The following is a 12944-nucleotide window of genomic DNA, read 5'->3' as shown; positions in this document are numbered from 1 at the left end:
TACATTGTGGTTCCCTAGTGGTTCCGGGGTCTACGTAATGGTTCCAACATGTTTAAAACACAAATAATCAGTTGTAAAAACCAATTTAATATTAGAATGTCTCAACCACAACTTGCACTCTTTGAACCACGTAATACCTCGGAACCACTACATTGTGGTTCCCAAGTGGTTCCGGGGCGTACGTAATGGTTCCAATATGTTTAAAACACCAATCATACAATCATAATCAATTTTACAACCAATACAATACTAATACAATGTAGGAACCACTACTTAACCATGGAACCACTATTTAACCCCTCTTGGAAACATAATTTAGTGGTTACGAGGCATACATAATGGTTCCAAGATGTTTAAGACAGCGATGATACACTATTCATCACTATTACAATGATACAACTACCACATTCACTCTTGGAACCATACTTTGCTCTCTTGGAATCTCTATTTAACCTCCACGGAACCACTAAATTGTGGTTCCGAGGCCTACGTAATGGTTCCAATAGGTTTAAAACATCAATGATACAGCCATGATAACTTTTAAAACCACTAAAATACTGTTATAATGTACCAAACACTAGTTCGACTCTTGGAACCACAATTTAGAGTCTTGGAACCATTACGTAAGCCTCAGAACCACAATTTAGTGGTTCCGAGGCCTACGTAATGGTTCCAATATGTTCCAAGCACCAATGATACAGTCATGATCCCTTTGAAAACCAATAAAGTAGTATTACAATGTACCAACCACTTAGGAACCATAAATTACAGTCTTGGAACCAATATTTAACCTCCTCGAAACCACTAAATTGTCCACTAAATTGTGGTTCCGAGGCCTACGTAATGGTTCCAATATGTTCAAAACACCAATGATACAGTCATGATCCCTTTGACAACTAATAAAATAGTATTTCAATGTACCAACCACTTGGGAACCATAATTTACAGTCTTGGAACCACTATTTAACCTCCTTGGAACCACTAAATTGTGGTTCCGAGGCTACGTAATGGTTCCAATAGGTTTAAAACACCAATGATACATCCATAATGACTTTTAAAACCACTAAAATACTGTTATAATGTACTAAACACTAGTTGGACTCTTGGAACCACAATTTAGAGTCTTGGAACCACTATATAACCTTGGAACCACTAAATTGTTGTTCCGAGGCCTACGTAATGGTTCCAATATATTCCAAATACCAATGATACAGTCATGATCCCTTTGAAAACCAATAAAGTAGTATTAAAATGTATCAACCACTTGGGAACCATAATTTACAGTCTTGGAACCACTATTTAACCTCCTCGGAACCACTAAATTGTGGTTCTGAGGCTTAAGTAATGGTTCCAATAGGTTTTAAACACCAATGATACAACCATGATGACTTTTAAAACCACTAAAATATTGTTATAATGTACCAAACACTAGTTGGACTCTTAGAACCACAATTTTGAGTCTTGGAACCACCATGTAACCTCTCTGAACCAGTAAATTGTGGTTCCGAGGCCTATATATTGGTTCAAATAGGTTTAAAACACCAATGATACAGCCATGATGACTTTTAAAACCACTAAAATACTGTTATAATGTATCAAACACTAGTTGGACTCTTGGAACCACAATTTAGAGTCTTGGTTCCGAGGCCAACGTGATGGCTCTAATATGTTCCAAACACCAATGATACAGTCATGATCCATTTGACAACCAATAAAGTAGTATTATAATGTACCAACCACTTGGGAACCATAATTACAGTCTTGGAACCAATCTTTAACTTCCTCGGAACCATTAAATTGTGGTTCCGAGGCCCAAGTAATGGTTCAAAGAGTCCAAGTATACATACGATGTCCAATCAGGCTTTTCTCTGTACACAGAGAGATAGAGAGAGAGAGAGAGGATAGAGAGATAGAGAGAGATAGAAGTCAAGATAAACATGGTAATAACCGAACAAAGAGGCTGCTAGACCATGAAAACATGAAAACAACGCACAAATAACATGAAAACATGAAAATATGAAAAGAAGATGTAAACCATATTCAAGTAGAGGAGAATGGACATACTTGGAGCTATGTTTATCACCCAAGTAGAAACAAGTAGTGGTGTTTTTTTTCCAAAACACAATGACTGTTATTCACGTTGGATGACCTAGCAAGGTATGGCAATGGCTGTTTTTTACGTGAGAACTTGGTTGGGGAAGAAGAAAGAAAAAGAAAATGTAGTAGGTGAAATAGCTTTAGAGCCTACAAAGTTGGTGGGAAAAAGCAAGGGGGTATATTTGTCCTTAAGGGCCTATTTTCGTACCAGACAGCTCATTTTTTATAAATTTGAAATTACTACTCTTTATTCACCATATAACGAAATTTTGCATTATTTTAATAATTTTCCCATTTTTAAGCTTGGGCGATGATTTTTTTACCCTTTTGTAGGAAAGATGCGCCCCCTTTTTCACGTCAAAAAGCGTTAAAGTGGGGACGCTTTCCTACAGGGGGTGAAAAAATAATCTCTCCCTTACACTTCTGTCATTTCCTTTTAAGAAAGAGAAAGATCTCTGCTGGAATCATAACACCCTTCTCATTTTTCTGCAACTCTCTGAAACATGGAAAACAAAATCTAAGATTGAAAATGTTTAAAAAATAAAGATTTAGTGGATAAGAGATGGATCGGATCCTGAAAGCTGCAAGATCATCAGGATCTCTCAACCTCTCCAATCGCTCCCTCAGGTCTGTTCCATTTTTTTCTTTTAATTTTTGCCTTATTTTTCCCATTATCTCTTTGCTTTTTATCAGTACTAGAATTTTGAAGTTTTTTGCATTTCGGTTACAGTAAAAATCGGTTAAAAAAACTATTTTTTTTTTGTTCAAGGAAAAAAAAAAAATTCAATTTTGCGTTTTGGAACTTAGGGTTATTTGCAGTATTTCATGTGAATACAAGAACAAACATCAATAATCGTTCTGATAAGTGGACTCTGATTCTGTTGATTGCAGCTCGGCATTCTTAGGTGATGTTGAGAGATCATTCTTGAATAATTGTTCAGTCTTTCATTAGATACATCTCCCTTTTCAAAAAAAATAAAATATTTTAAGGTTTAGAAATTAAAAGAAAAACAAAAAAAATTCAATCTTTCGTTTTAGAATTTAGGGTTATTTGCAGTATTTCATGTGGGCATTGTTATTTTCCCTAAATAAGCAATGCATCAATGAAGAAAGAATACAAGAACAAACATCAATGAAGAAAGAATACAGACGCTATTACAATTACTCCTATGTCCTACAATCCTATCTTATCATACCAAATCTAAACATTAAAGTCAAAACAATTCAAACAATTAAAAGATCAAACAAATAAGACACCAAATAAATTAAAAGACTTGACCCAGCAAACCAAGCGTGCGTACCGTACTGTATTGGTAACAGGCCCAAATTATTTGCAGAAATCGCCTAGGAAAGGGTGAGATTTGGATGTCCAGCTTTTTACTAATGAAAGAGTAGAATGACCCAGTTGAACCAGAATTTCATGGTGAGAACTGATCGATGAGTGCCACCACCATTTTATCTTCTTGAGAATATTAAATCTTGAAACTTTGACTTACTAGAATTTGGATTCAAGTGTATATTCCCAAAGCAGCCCAATAAAAATGCACAGAGATGCAAATATAAATGTTTTACCATGAACTTTGAATTTGCAACTTTGAAACCAGTTTGTGAAGAGGTGTTGAAAACTTTCAGCAGGGAGGCGATGGATTCCAAACTGATTTTCTAGGAAGTCCAGATCAATTCAGAAGTTGGGCAAGAGAAGAAAAAGGTGGATTTCTTGGGTAAGAAGGCTTCCTACCTTCAGGTTTGTGTCTGCTTTTGACCTTTGGAATGGGTGGAAGGAGGTGTGCTATAGTGTGGAGGCGAGGCCGAAGGTTGTGCAGGAGTGGGAGCCTCCGGCCCTGGGTTTCTTGAAACTCAATTTTGATGGATCCGGCTTGGGGAATCCAGGCTCTTCTAGGATGGGGGGTGTTCTTAGAAACGAAATTGGGGAGGTGATTTGGGCTTTCGCGGGTTCCATTGGTGTAGCGGATGCCAATGAAGCGGAGGTTCGGGCAGTGCATCCAGGGTTTAAAGTGCTAGATAAAAACATCCTTGATTAAGTGGTGGTCGAAGGGGATTCCTTGAATCTAATTTGTTGGCTCAAAACCTTCATCCTCATCCTTGGAGATTTGCTAGATTCTTTGATGAGATTCAAGATTGGGTGGGGTCCTTTAACATTGTTTCCTGCATGCACGTCGTTCCACTAATGAGGTGGCCGATGGGCTTTCTAGGGAAGGGTTGGAGAAGGAAGATTTGGAGCTTTTTGATTTCTTGCCTCCTTGAGTCTGCTTTTTGTATTTCATCGTTATTTTTTGCACATGTCCTTTCTATGTATTTGACCATCTCGGTCCTTTTTCTACTAATGAAGTCTCCTGCCATTCAAAAAAGAAAAGAAAAGAAAAGAAAAGGTGGATTTCCCATTCTTCATTTCGATTGTAGAAAAAACACATGGAAGTGTCTTGATTTGAGCCCTAATTCCGCTGGAATGTGGCTGACCATGGTTCTCCAACAAATAAAGGAAACCAGGGGTGGGATAAAATTGTTCCAAATGAAATCTTGCCACCGGACTTTGGGAGAAGGAGATTTCACTGAATTCTAAGCAAGCTGGAAGGATAGATTACGTTCTGAAGATTTGGTCCAGACAAGAACATCTTATGAAGGAGCAAGTAACTGGGAAATGAGAATTCTTAATCTGTCTAGCAAACCAAAACTGCTAGGAGAGAAAGAGACAGTAATTTTCCAGGAGAAGGAAGCATAATCGATGGTCGAGCAAACACAAGAATTCAGGACCAGAGGTTCATTGGGAATTAGCTTAGCAATGGGAGCCATATAACCATCTGCCAAACGAGAGAACAACCCACTGGATAAGCGTGATTCTACTACCAAGAGCCAATGCACTTTTTTGCAAGGGTAGAGTTTCCTTTCCACTCTCTCGATTGCATGTCCCAAAATCTCTTTGCAGGGCTATCTACACAAAGAGGGAGTCCTAAGTATGAGTTTGGGGAATCCTAAGTATGAGTTTGGGATGTGTCCCTTATTACGATTGGGAGAGATCATATGGAAATACGATTGGAGATGGTGTTAGCAATTATTTTGTAAGAGAGGTTACAAAGGCTGATGCGTTTGAAGCCTGGAAAGGATTGAGGGTAAGGGGATTTGGGAATAAGGCTGATGGATGTGGTGTTCTAGGATTTGAGCAGGGACTGGTGAAGAAAGAAACTTTTCACAGCTTCAAGGAGATCAGCTTGAATGATATTCCAACATGTTTTGTTGGAGGCTGGGAAACCATCTGGACTGGGAGAACTGTCAGAATTGAAACTTAAAACAGTGGTTTTTAGGCATCAAAAGGGAGAATATTGTTAAATTGTTTTCTTAAGCATACTTTCAATTATCGTAGCGTAGTTTAGTCTTATTTTCTATATGGTTAGTGTATGTTCACTTTAAGTAAGACCGTAATATTATACCTGTAAGTAGCTTAATAAGTAATGAGAAAATTTTTGGGCCGATTACACTGGAAATTGAACTATCTTCGTATCCATGTATGATAGGTTACATCATTAGGTGTAGATAAAGAATCACGTGTGCTTTGAGGGCTTGCTTCAGTCTCACCCTTAGAAGCACGAAGCGGGGGCGGGGGCGGGAGCGGGGGCGGGGAAGCGTGGGTTCTAGAAAAGTCTAAGTTTGGGAGCGCCATGGGAGCGTGTATGTAATATTTTCTTTATATATCTTTCAAAATTCAAGCACATCAAAAAATAATAGTTTCTAACCATTTTCATATGTATCTTTCAAAATTTAAGTACATCTAAAAGCTAATTTCTAACCATCTTCACCATCTTCATTTGTGTGCACTCGTTCCTCGTGCCTTCTGAAGATGCACAAGCCTTTGTGCTTTCTCCAACGAATTACTTTGCAGAGTTGGAGGAGTTTGATATAAGGAAGTTGGTGATCGTGGGACTTATAGAGTAATAGAAGCAAGCTGTGAGCGTCATTAGAGCAGTTCCTGTCTCTCTAAGGTCGCGCTCCCTGGAAGCTCCTTCCTAAGGAGCGCGGAATCGAGGTTCCGAGGTGGGAGCGGCACCCCGAGAGGAGGTTCCTGCTTCTAAGGTCTCACCTGCTTATCTTCACCTTCACGAGACGCATGTCTTAGCGATCATTTGGATGCATGTAATTCAATTGCAGACATGAATCGAGTTCACCTGAAACGGGTTTCAGCTGAAACATTTTTACAGTTGAATAGTTTTGTACTTTTTGGGTTTCATCACAAATCTAACTACACTATAGTTGGATGACATGCTTTAATTTTCCTTTTCCTAAAAATTACGTGTTGTTTGGCAAATAATTTCATAAACATTGTCTATTATCAAAATGAGTTGGCTAATCGAGTGAATAATATATTTTAAATTAAATTTTTTCTTTTATTTTACATATTTTACCCTTTTATAAGCAACATTGAAGTCCCCGAATAAAAAAAATATTAAAAGATAGAAAAACCTTTGAGTAACACAATCTAGTGTATCTTATGTCACCTTGTGGTGATCCCTCCATTGATCTGGTGAGCCACAACTACTTCAATCCATAGCCTTTGGTTCCAACATAATTGGATGATTATAATCCATTGATCAATTTCTTGATCAGATCATTCGATCAAGGTTAGACCAAAGGCAATGAGCCAGACTAGGGGTGGCCCACCTTATCAATAGAAACGATCACTACAAAGTGTCCCTTGTAAGATGTGTTAGAACGGGTTATCAAAAAATGGTAACACGATCTTGGCCCCCAAAAAACCCTCTTAAACAGTTATGAGACACATTGTCATTGGACCTGCCCAGATAGTTTTGGACCATTCTTGTGACAGATCCTACCATAAGATATCTCATTGGGAATAAATCATCAAGTAGTTTGTGATTCACCAATTCTAACCTCTGCTCGTGAGGGGTTCATAGTTTCTGGTTAGAGGACAAAGCAGCCTAGATAAGAATATCAAGGAGCCCCACCCAGGTAGGTATCCGAGAGGCCAATGAATGATACCGAGAAACCAAAGTCCTTTACTAATATAGGGCTCGCCCACCCCACCTTCGTCACAAGGCCGTAAGTATACCATGTTTGCTAGTTCGGTATCTACTTTCTAACAAAAGAAACCCCGCTCACAAATTCCTTGCATTCTGTGAGTTGTAGCGGAAAAAGGGAAACCCTGTCGATCTACGGAAGAAAATATAAGCATGGATAGGTAGAAAATTTTCCAACTCATTTTGGTGAAATCAGAAGATTGGTGATTCTAGTATTTATCCAAACATTGGCAGTTTTTTTTTGTTGAAATAATTAAGTGAATTGGCTTTTTGGTAATTTTCACCTTCAAATTTATGTTTTTGAAATTTATGTACAATCTTGGGGGCCAAAGTGTTAAAATATTATATTCAAGGAAAGAAGTGGGTGCTAGACCGATATCCTTAGAATTCGATTTTTGCTGAAATCAAATTCAGACTGCAATGGGTGGAGTTCTCTTACGGTCTTACCCCAAAAAACTGGTCAAATATCATACACCCTGAAATAGTCCAAACCTTGTAAACTGATTTATGTGGAAATCTATTTCATTAGGTAGACTTTTATGCGCATCCAATTATACCCTTCTTTTGAATTTTTTACCTTATTTTTCTGGTTGAGAAGATAACACATAAAACCCCTTTAAAAAAATTTCGAGGAAAGACCTCATATACAAAGACTTCATAGTAATCGATGCTATGCATCTTTAGAATGACTTTCTCAAAGCTCTTTCCTTCACAAGAATTTTAATAAATTAATGATTTAAGGTATGCTGTATTCTTAATTTTTGCACCTGATTATCATTTTTCCTCCCTTTTGGCAGGGAAATCCCTGCCGAGGTTTATAGAAACTTGGATGCTGTTGGGGAGGGTGAAAAATGGTGGGAGGTATTCTTCTAACTTTGATTCTTCCTAATGAGATGTTCCCAAATGTATGCCTGTGTGATAGCATCATATATCTCAAGTTTTTAATGAAGCTACATTTGATATCAAATGAATGCCCATCATTTATTTCAAGCTTTTAATGAAGCTGAATTTGATACTAAGTCTGTATACTGTTAAAAGAATTTCATTTTTTGTTTTGCAGGCGGTGGAGCTACAGAAACTTATTTTAGCTCATAATAACATTGAAGTTTTGAAGGACGACCTGAAAAATTTATCTTTATTGGCTGTTCTGAATATCAGTCACAACAAGCTTTCCCATCTTCCAACCGCCATTGGAGAGTAAGTAATTTTACGTGTTGAGTAAATATTGTTTCCATCAGCCATTGTCCCTGAAGCTATTATTTTCTCTTTGTATTGACACAATTTCGTTGATATCTGACATATTTATTGTTTCATTTGACAGGCTCACCATGCTAAAATCACTGGATGTGTCATTTAACTTGATGGGCAGTATACCTGAAGAGATTGGTTCGGCAACTTCTCTAGTCAAGTAGGTGCAGATCTTTCTTTTTAGCACTGGATGTGTCATTTAACTTGATAGGCAGTATACCTTAAGGGATTGGTTCGACAACTTCTCTAGTCAGGTGTAGATTTTTCTTTATGTTAACATTTCATTTCTTGGAACTATATTCTAGATGCCCCAAGAGAAGCCTCCTAACTTGTGACACATGTATTCTCTAACCTTTTGAATGAAATCCTATACTTTTTTACTTGTGCATTGAGCTTTTCGATCCTCTATATCTGAATGTTAATAGGTATGACATCCATGTCTGCCTGCATATATGATATAATTATCTGAAACCTTGCCAAACAGTCAAAGAATTATCTGAGTTGTTTTCAACCCATTTACCAATTTAAAGAGAACACACTATGGTTCCTTCTTGTTGCTGAGGTATCTTGGAAGAGGGATACCATTTTAGCTTTTTAGATATGCATCTATCACATTAGTTTGGTTCTTTGTTACTCAGTTTACATTATTACAAACAACCAATTTACCCCTACTGTTATTTAATCTCTTCAGAGCTTTCATTTCACAGTAAATCTTGGAATATCAATGCTTACCTATCAAAGTAATGAATAAAAAAAATTAAAAAAGTACAAAACAAATTAAAAAAATTAGCCATCCAAAGTGTGAACCTTTTGTAGAAAACTCAAATATCTTTTGTAAAAAACTTGATCGGTTCCTGTTTAGTCCGTCATCCTGAGTTCAAGTCACATGGTCTAGGAGAATGTTCATGGAGAACACAAAGACCCTGCCAATGACAGATCATATGCACACTTGTGGGTCTGTCACCTTTGGAGATGAACTACTCTGTTATACTTTGCCCGTTTTTGTGGATTCGATTTGGCATTTTAACTAAGTTGATGAAATAAAGCAATAAAAATAAAAAGAAATTACTTGACCTTTTAAACTTAATATCTATCTGCATTACCATGTATAAATCAGTTTGTTGTGGATCTTAAATAGATGTATTCCAAGTTTTAATTTGTGCATCTTGTTGTAATCTCAAAGACCAGCAACTCAGACCAATGCAAGGATTTATAAAAGTAAATGCCAGGGAAGGAACTCGTTGGGGTGATGATCCTCGCTTAATGTATTATCTGTATTATCCAAACACACTTTGCTAGAGTGGCATGTGTAGTTCACAATAACTTAATACTGTAATGGCCTTTGTTAGAAGAGATTGAGAGGAGAAGAAGTGAGTTAGGGCATCTCCCCCTCACTTATGTATTTCTATAATTAGAGATGTACAAAAGACCAATATGCCCATAGGCATATACACACACCAACACTCCCCCTCAAGCTGGAATGTATATATCAAACATTCCTAGCTTGTTACAATTATCACTTAATTTGGCTTTGTTCAACGGTTTGGTAAACATATCCTCTAATTGGTCAACCGATCTAGTAAATACGGTGCATATTTCACCCTTTTGAATCCGATGGCGGATGAAGTGACAATCAACTTCGATATGTTTAGTTCTCTCATGAAAAACTGGATTTGTGGCAATGTGATGCCTTGTTGTCACATTATAATTGAGAAGGAGATAATGGGGAGAAGCCAATTTCTGACAAGAGAGAGCGTAACCAAATGAGCTCTACACCTGTGTGTGCCATAGCTCTATATTCTGCCTCTGCACTAGATTTGGAGATAACATCATGTTTCGTACTCCGCCATGACACAAGGTTACCTCCTACAGTAACCCGTGGTAGATCTCCTATCAGCTGGAGACCCTCTGCCCAATCTGCTTCTGTGTAACCTTCAATTTTATGATGTCCATATTTCTTGAAGAACAACCCTCTACCTGGAGTACTCTTCAAGTAACGAAGAATCTGAAGAACTGCTACCCAATGTGAAGTACGAGGCGAACTCATATATTGGCTGACAGCACCAACAACGAAGGAGATATCTGGGCGCGTGACAGTAAGGTAGATAAGTTTACCAACCATCTTCCTGTATCTGCCTGGGCCATCTAACAGATCCCCTTCTTTAGGTAGTAACCTCACATTTGGATCCATGGGAACGGAAGCCGGTTTCACTCCAAGAAAACCTGCCTCCTCAAGTAAGTCTAAGACATATTTCTTCTGTGAGAGATAAATTCCTTTGTCGAATATGCAACATCAATACCCAAGAAGTATCTGAGACGGCCCAAATCTTTGGTAGAGAACTCATTTTGCAAGAATGTCTTCAATTTCTGGATCCCAACTGTATCGCTGCCAGTGATGATGATGTCATCGACATAAACTATCCAGGGAACACACCCAACTTTAGATTGACAGCTAAAGACAGAGTGATCAACTGCACACTGTTTCATGCCAAAGTGCATAATGGCATCACTAAACCGTCCAAACCATGCTCTAGGAGACTGCTTGAGACCATAAATGGATTTCTTCAATCTACACACAGAGGCTGACATCTCCCCTTGAGTAACATACCCAAGAGGTTGCTCCATGTAAACTTCCTCTGTGAGCTCACCATGGAGAAATGCATTTTTGACATCCAACTGATGTAGAGGCCAGCCCTGATTGACAGCAAGAGAGATGAGAACGCACACTGATGGAATCTTCGCTACAGGAGAAAAAGTCTCACAATAGTCCACCCCAAACGTCTGAGTGTACCCTTTGGCAATCAAGCGTGCCTTAAGGCGCTCAATGGACCCATTAGGCAAATATTTGACCGTATATACCCAACGACATCCAACAGGGCGTGCACCAGGAGGTAGAGGAACGAGATCCCATGTTTGATTCGCCTGAAGGGCAGCCATCTCAAGGTCCATAGCAGAGCGCCACCCCGGGTGATCAAGTGGTGTAGCCAAGGACTCTGGCAAAGAAACAGAAGAGAGAGAAGACACAAAACTGCGGAAAGGAGGCGTGAGAGCATCATATGAAAGAACAGAAGAAATATGATGAGCTGTACTGTGAAAACGAGTGCGTGATGCAATATGAGAGTCGATAGATACCTCAGACGTGGAAGGAAGGAGCTCCTGATGGGCTGGCGATGGCGCTGCAGGAGATGGATGAGTGGCCTTGTTATGACGCCGCTGATAGGTCTTCTGAACAACTGGAGCTCAGGGCTGAGGAGGTACCTGTAATGGAATAGAGGTCTCGGGAACATGAGACATAGTAGGTGAAGGTGATAAAGACGAGGAAGAGGGACGGTCCACCGGGTCACGAAGAACAGGAACCGATAAAGGTAGGTCTGAAGAATGGGAGAGAGGCATGGTAGCTGGAGGGCTATGAAAGAAAGGACTTAGTCTCGAAGAAGGTGACATTTGCCGAGACATAGGAACGACGTAATTGAGGGCTATAACAACGATAACCCTTCTGGGTTCGTCAGTAACCCAGGAAAAGGCATCGTTCAGATCTAGGATATAATTTATCCAAGCCAGGCCCAAGGTTATGGACAAAGCAGACACACCCGAATACCCGAGGAGGGAGAGGAAATGGCTCATGATGAGGATGTAAAATTGAGAAAGGGGAAGACCTGCCTAAAACAGAAGAAGGAAGTCTATTGGCCAGATAGTTAGCAGTCAGAACTGCATCACCCTAATACGACTTGGGAACTCGCATCTGGAATAGAAGAGTGCGAGCTCCATCCAATAATGATCGCATTTTCCGTTCGGCAACACCGTTCTGTTGAGATGTGTGAGCACATGAAGATTGGTGCAGGATACCACGAGTGGAAAGGAATTCCTCAAAACCATTTGATTTCGAGAAGTATTCCCTGGCATTATCAGTGCGAAGACATTTAAGAGTGCAATTAAATTGATTAGTAACTTTTGAATGAAAAGTACGAAAAACAGAGAACACTTCTGAATGATCTTTCAATAAGTACAGCCAACACATACGTGAATAATCATAAATATAAACGACAAAATAACGACATTCAAACACAGAGGTGTTCCCGAGGGACCCCACACATCGGAATGCACTAAATCAAAAGGGTGCGAGGGCCGACTAACATGCCTAGACGAGAATGACACCCTATGATGTTTCCCAAGTTCACAGGCCTCGTACGAAAAAGGTTCAACAGAAGAAGGAATAATAGATGTCCGCCGTATGCGATCAAGGTTGGGATGTCCAAGACGGCAGTGCCACTGATATGCGTCGCTGGAGTTGTGTAAAATCGTACGAGGAGGGCTATAGTCCAGACGGTACAACCCATCAATCTCACGGCCCAAGCCAATCGTCCTCCCAGTCAAGAGATCCTGAAATAAGCAATAAGAAGGATAAAATGAGACAGAGCAGTTGAGATTTTTAGTAATCTGACTAACTGAGAGCAAACTAAAAGGGGACTTTGGCACACAGAGAACATAGGATAATGTGAGACCAAGACGAGGAGAAGTATCACCAACACTAGAGATAGGAGTGGAACTCTC

The 12944-nt window shown here is 39.2% G+C and overlaps 1 protein-coding gene across 3 annotated transcripts in view; it reads left to right on the top strand.

Annotated features, from left to right (window-relative positions):
• Window positions 1–2501: 2501 nt before the first annotated feature.
• Window positions 2502–12944, top strand: part of LOC143857241 (plant intracellular Ras-group-related LRR protein 6-like) — a 65991-nt gene continuing 55548 nt past the window's right edge. Inside the window, exons 1-4 of one of the 3 annotated variants that reach the window (XR_013238536.1) lie at window positions 2502–2724; window positions 7943–8006; window positions 8206–8342; window positions 8467–8553. Coding sequence is in view for 2 of the 3 variants with exons in the window: in XM_077367660.1 (XP_077223775.1) it covers window positions 2660–2724; window positions 7943–8006; window positions 8206–8342; window positions 8467–8553 (353 nt within the window). In the remaining variant the exon portion in view is untranslated. The remainder of the gene's footprint in view (window positions 2725–7942; window positions 8007–8205; window positions 8343–8466; window positions 8554–12944) is intronic. The other 2 variants (XM_077367660.1, XM_077367661.1) reach the window with 2 other exon arrangements.

This window comes from Tasmannia lanceolata, unplaced genomic scaffold, assembly GCF_043159265.1.
Source record: "Tasmannia lanceolata isolate RefF3 unplaced genomic scaffold, GAP_Taslan_0.1 ptg000024l, whole genome shotgun sequence".
Taxonomy (NCBI): Eukaryota; Viridiplantae; Streptophyta; class Magnoliopsida; order Canellales; family Winteraceae; genus Tasmannia; species Tasmannia lanceolata.
Note: the sequence above shows the minus strand (reverse complement) of the source record. Positions and strands in the feature narration are given on the sequence as shown.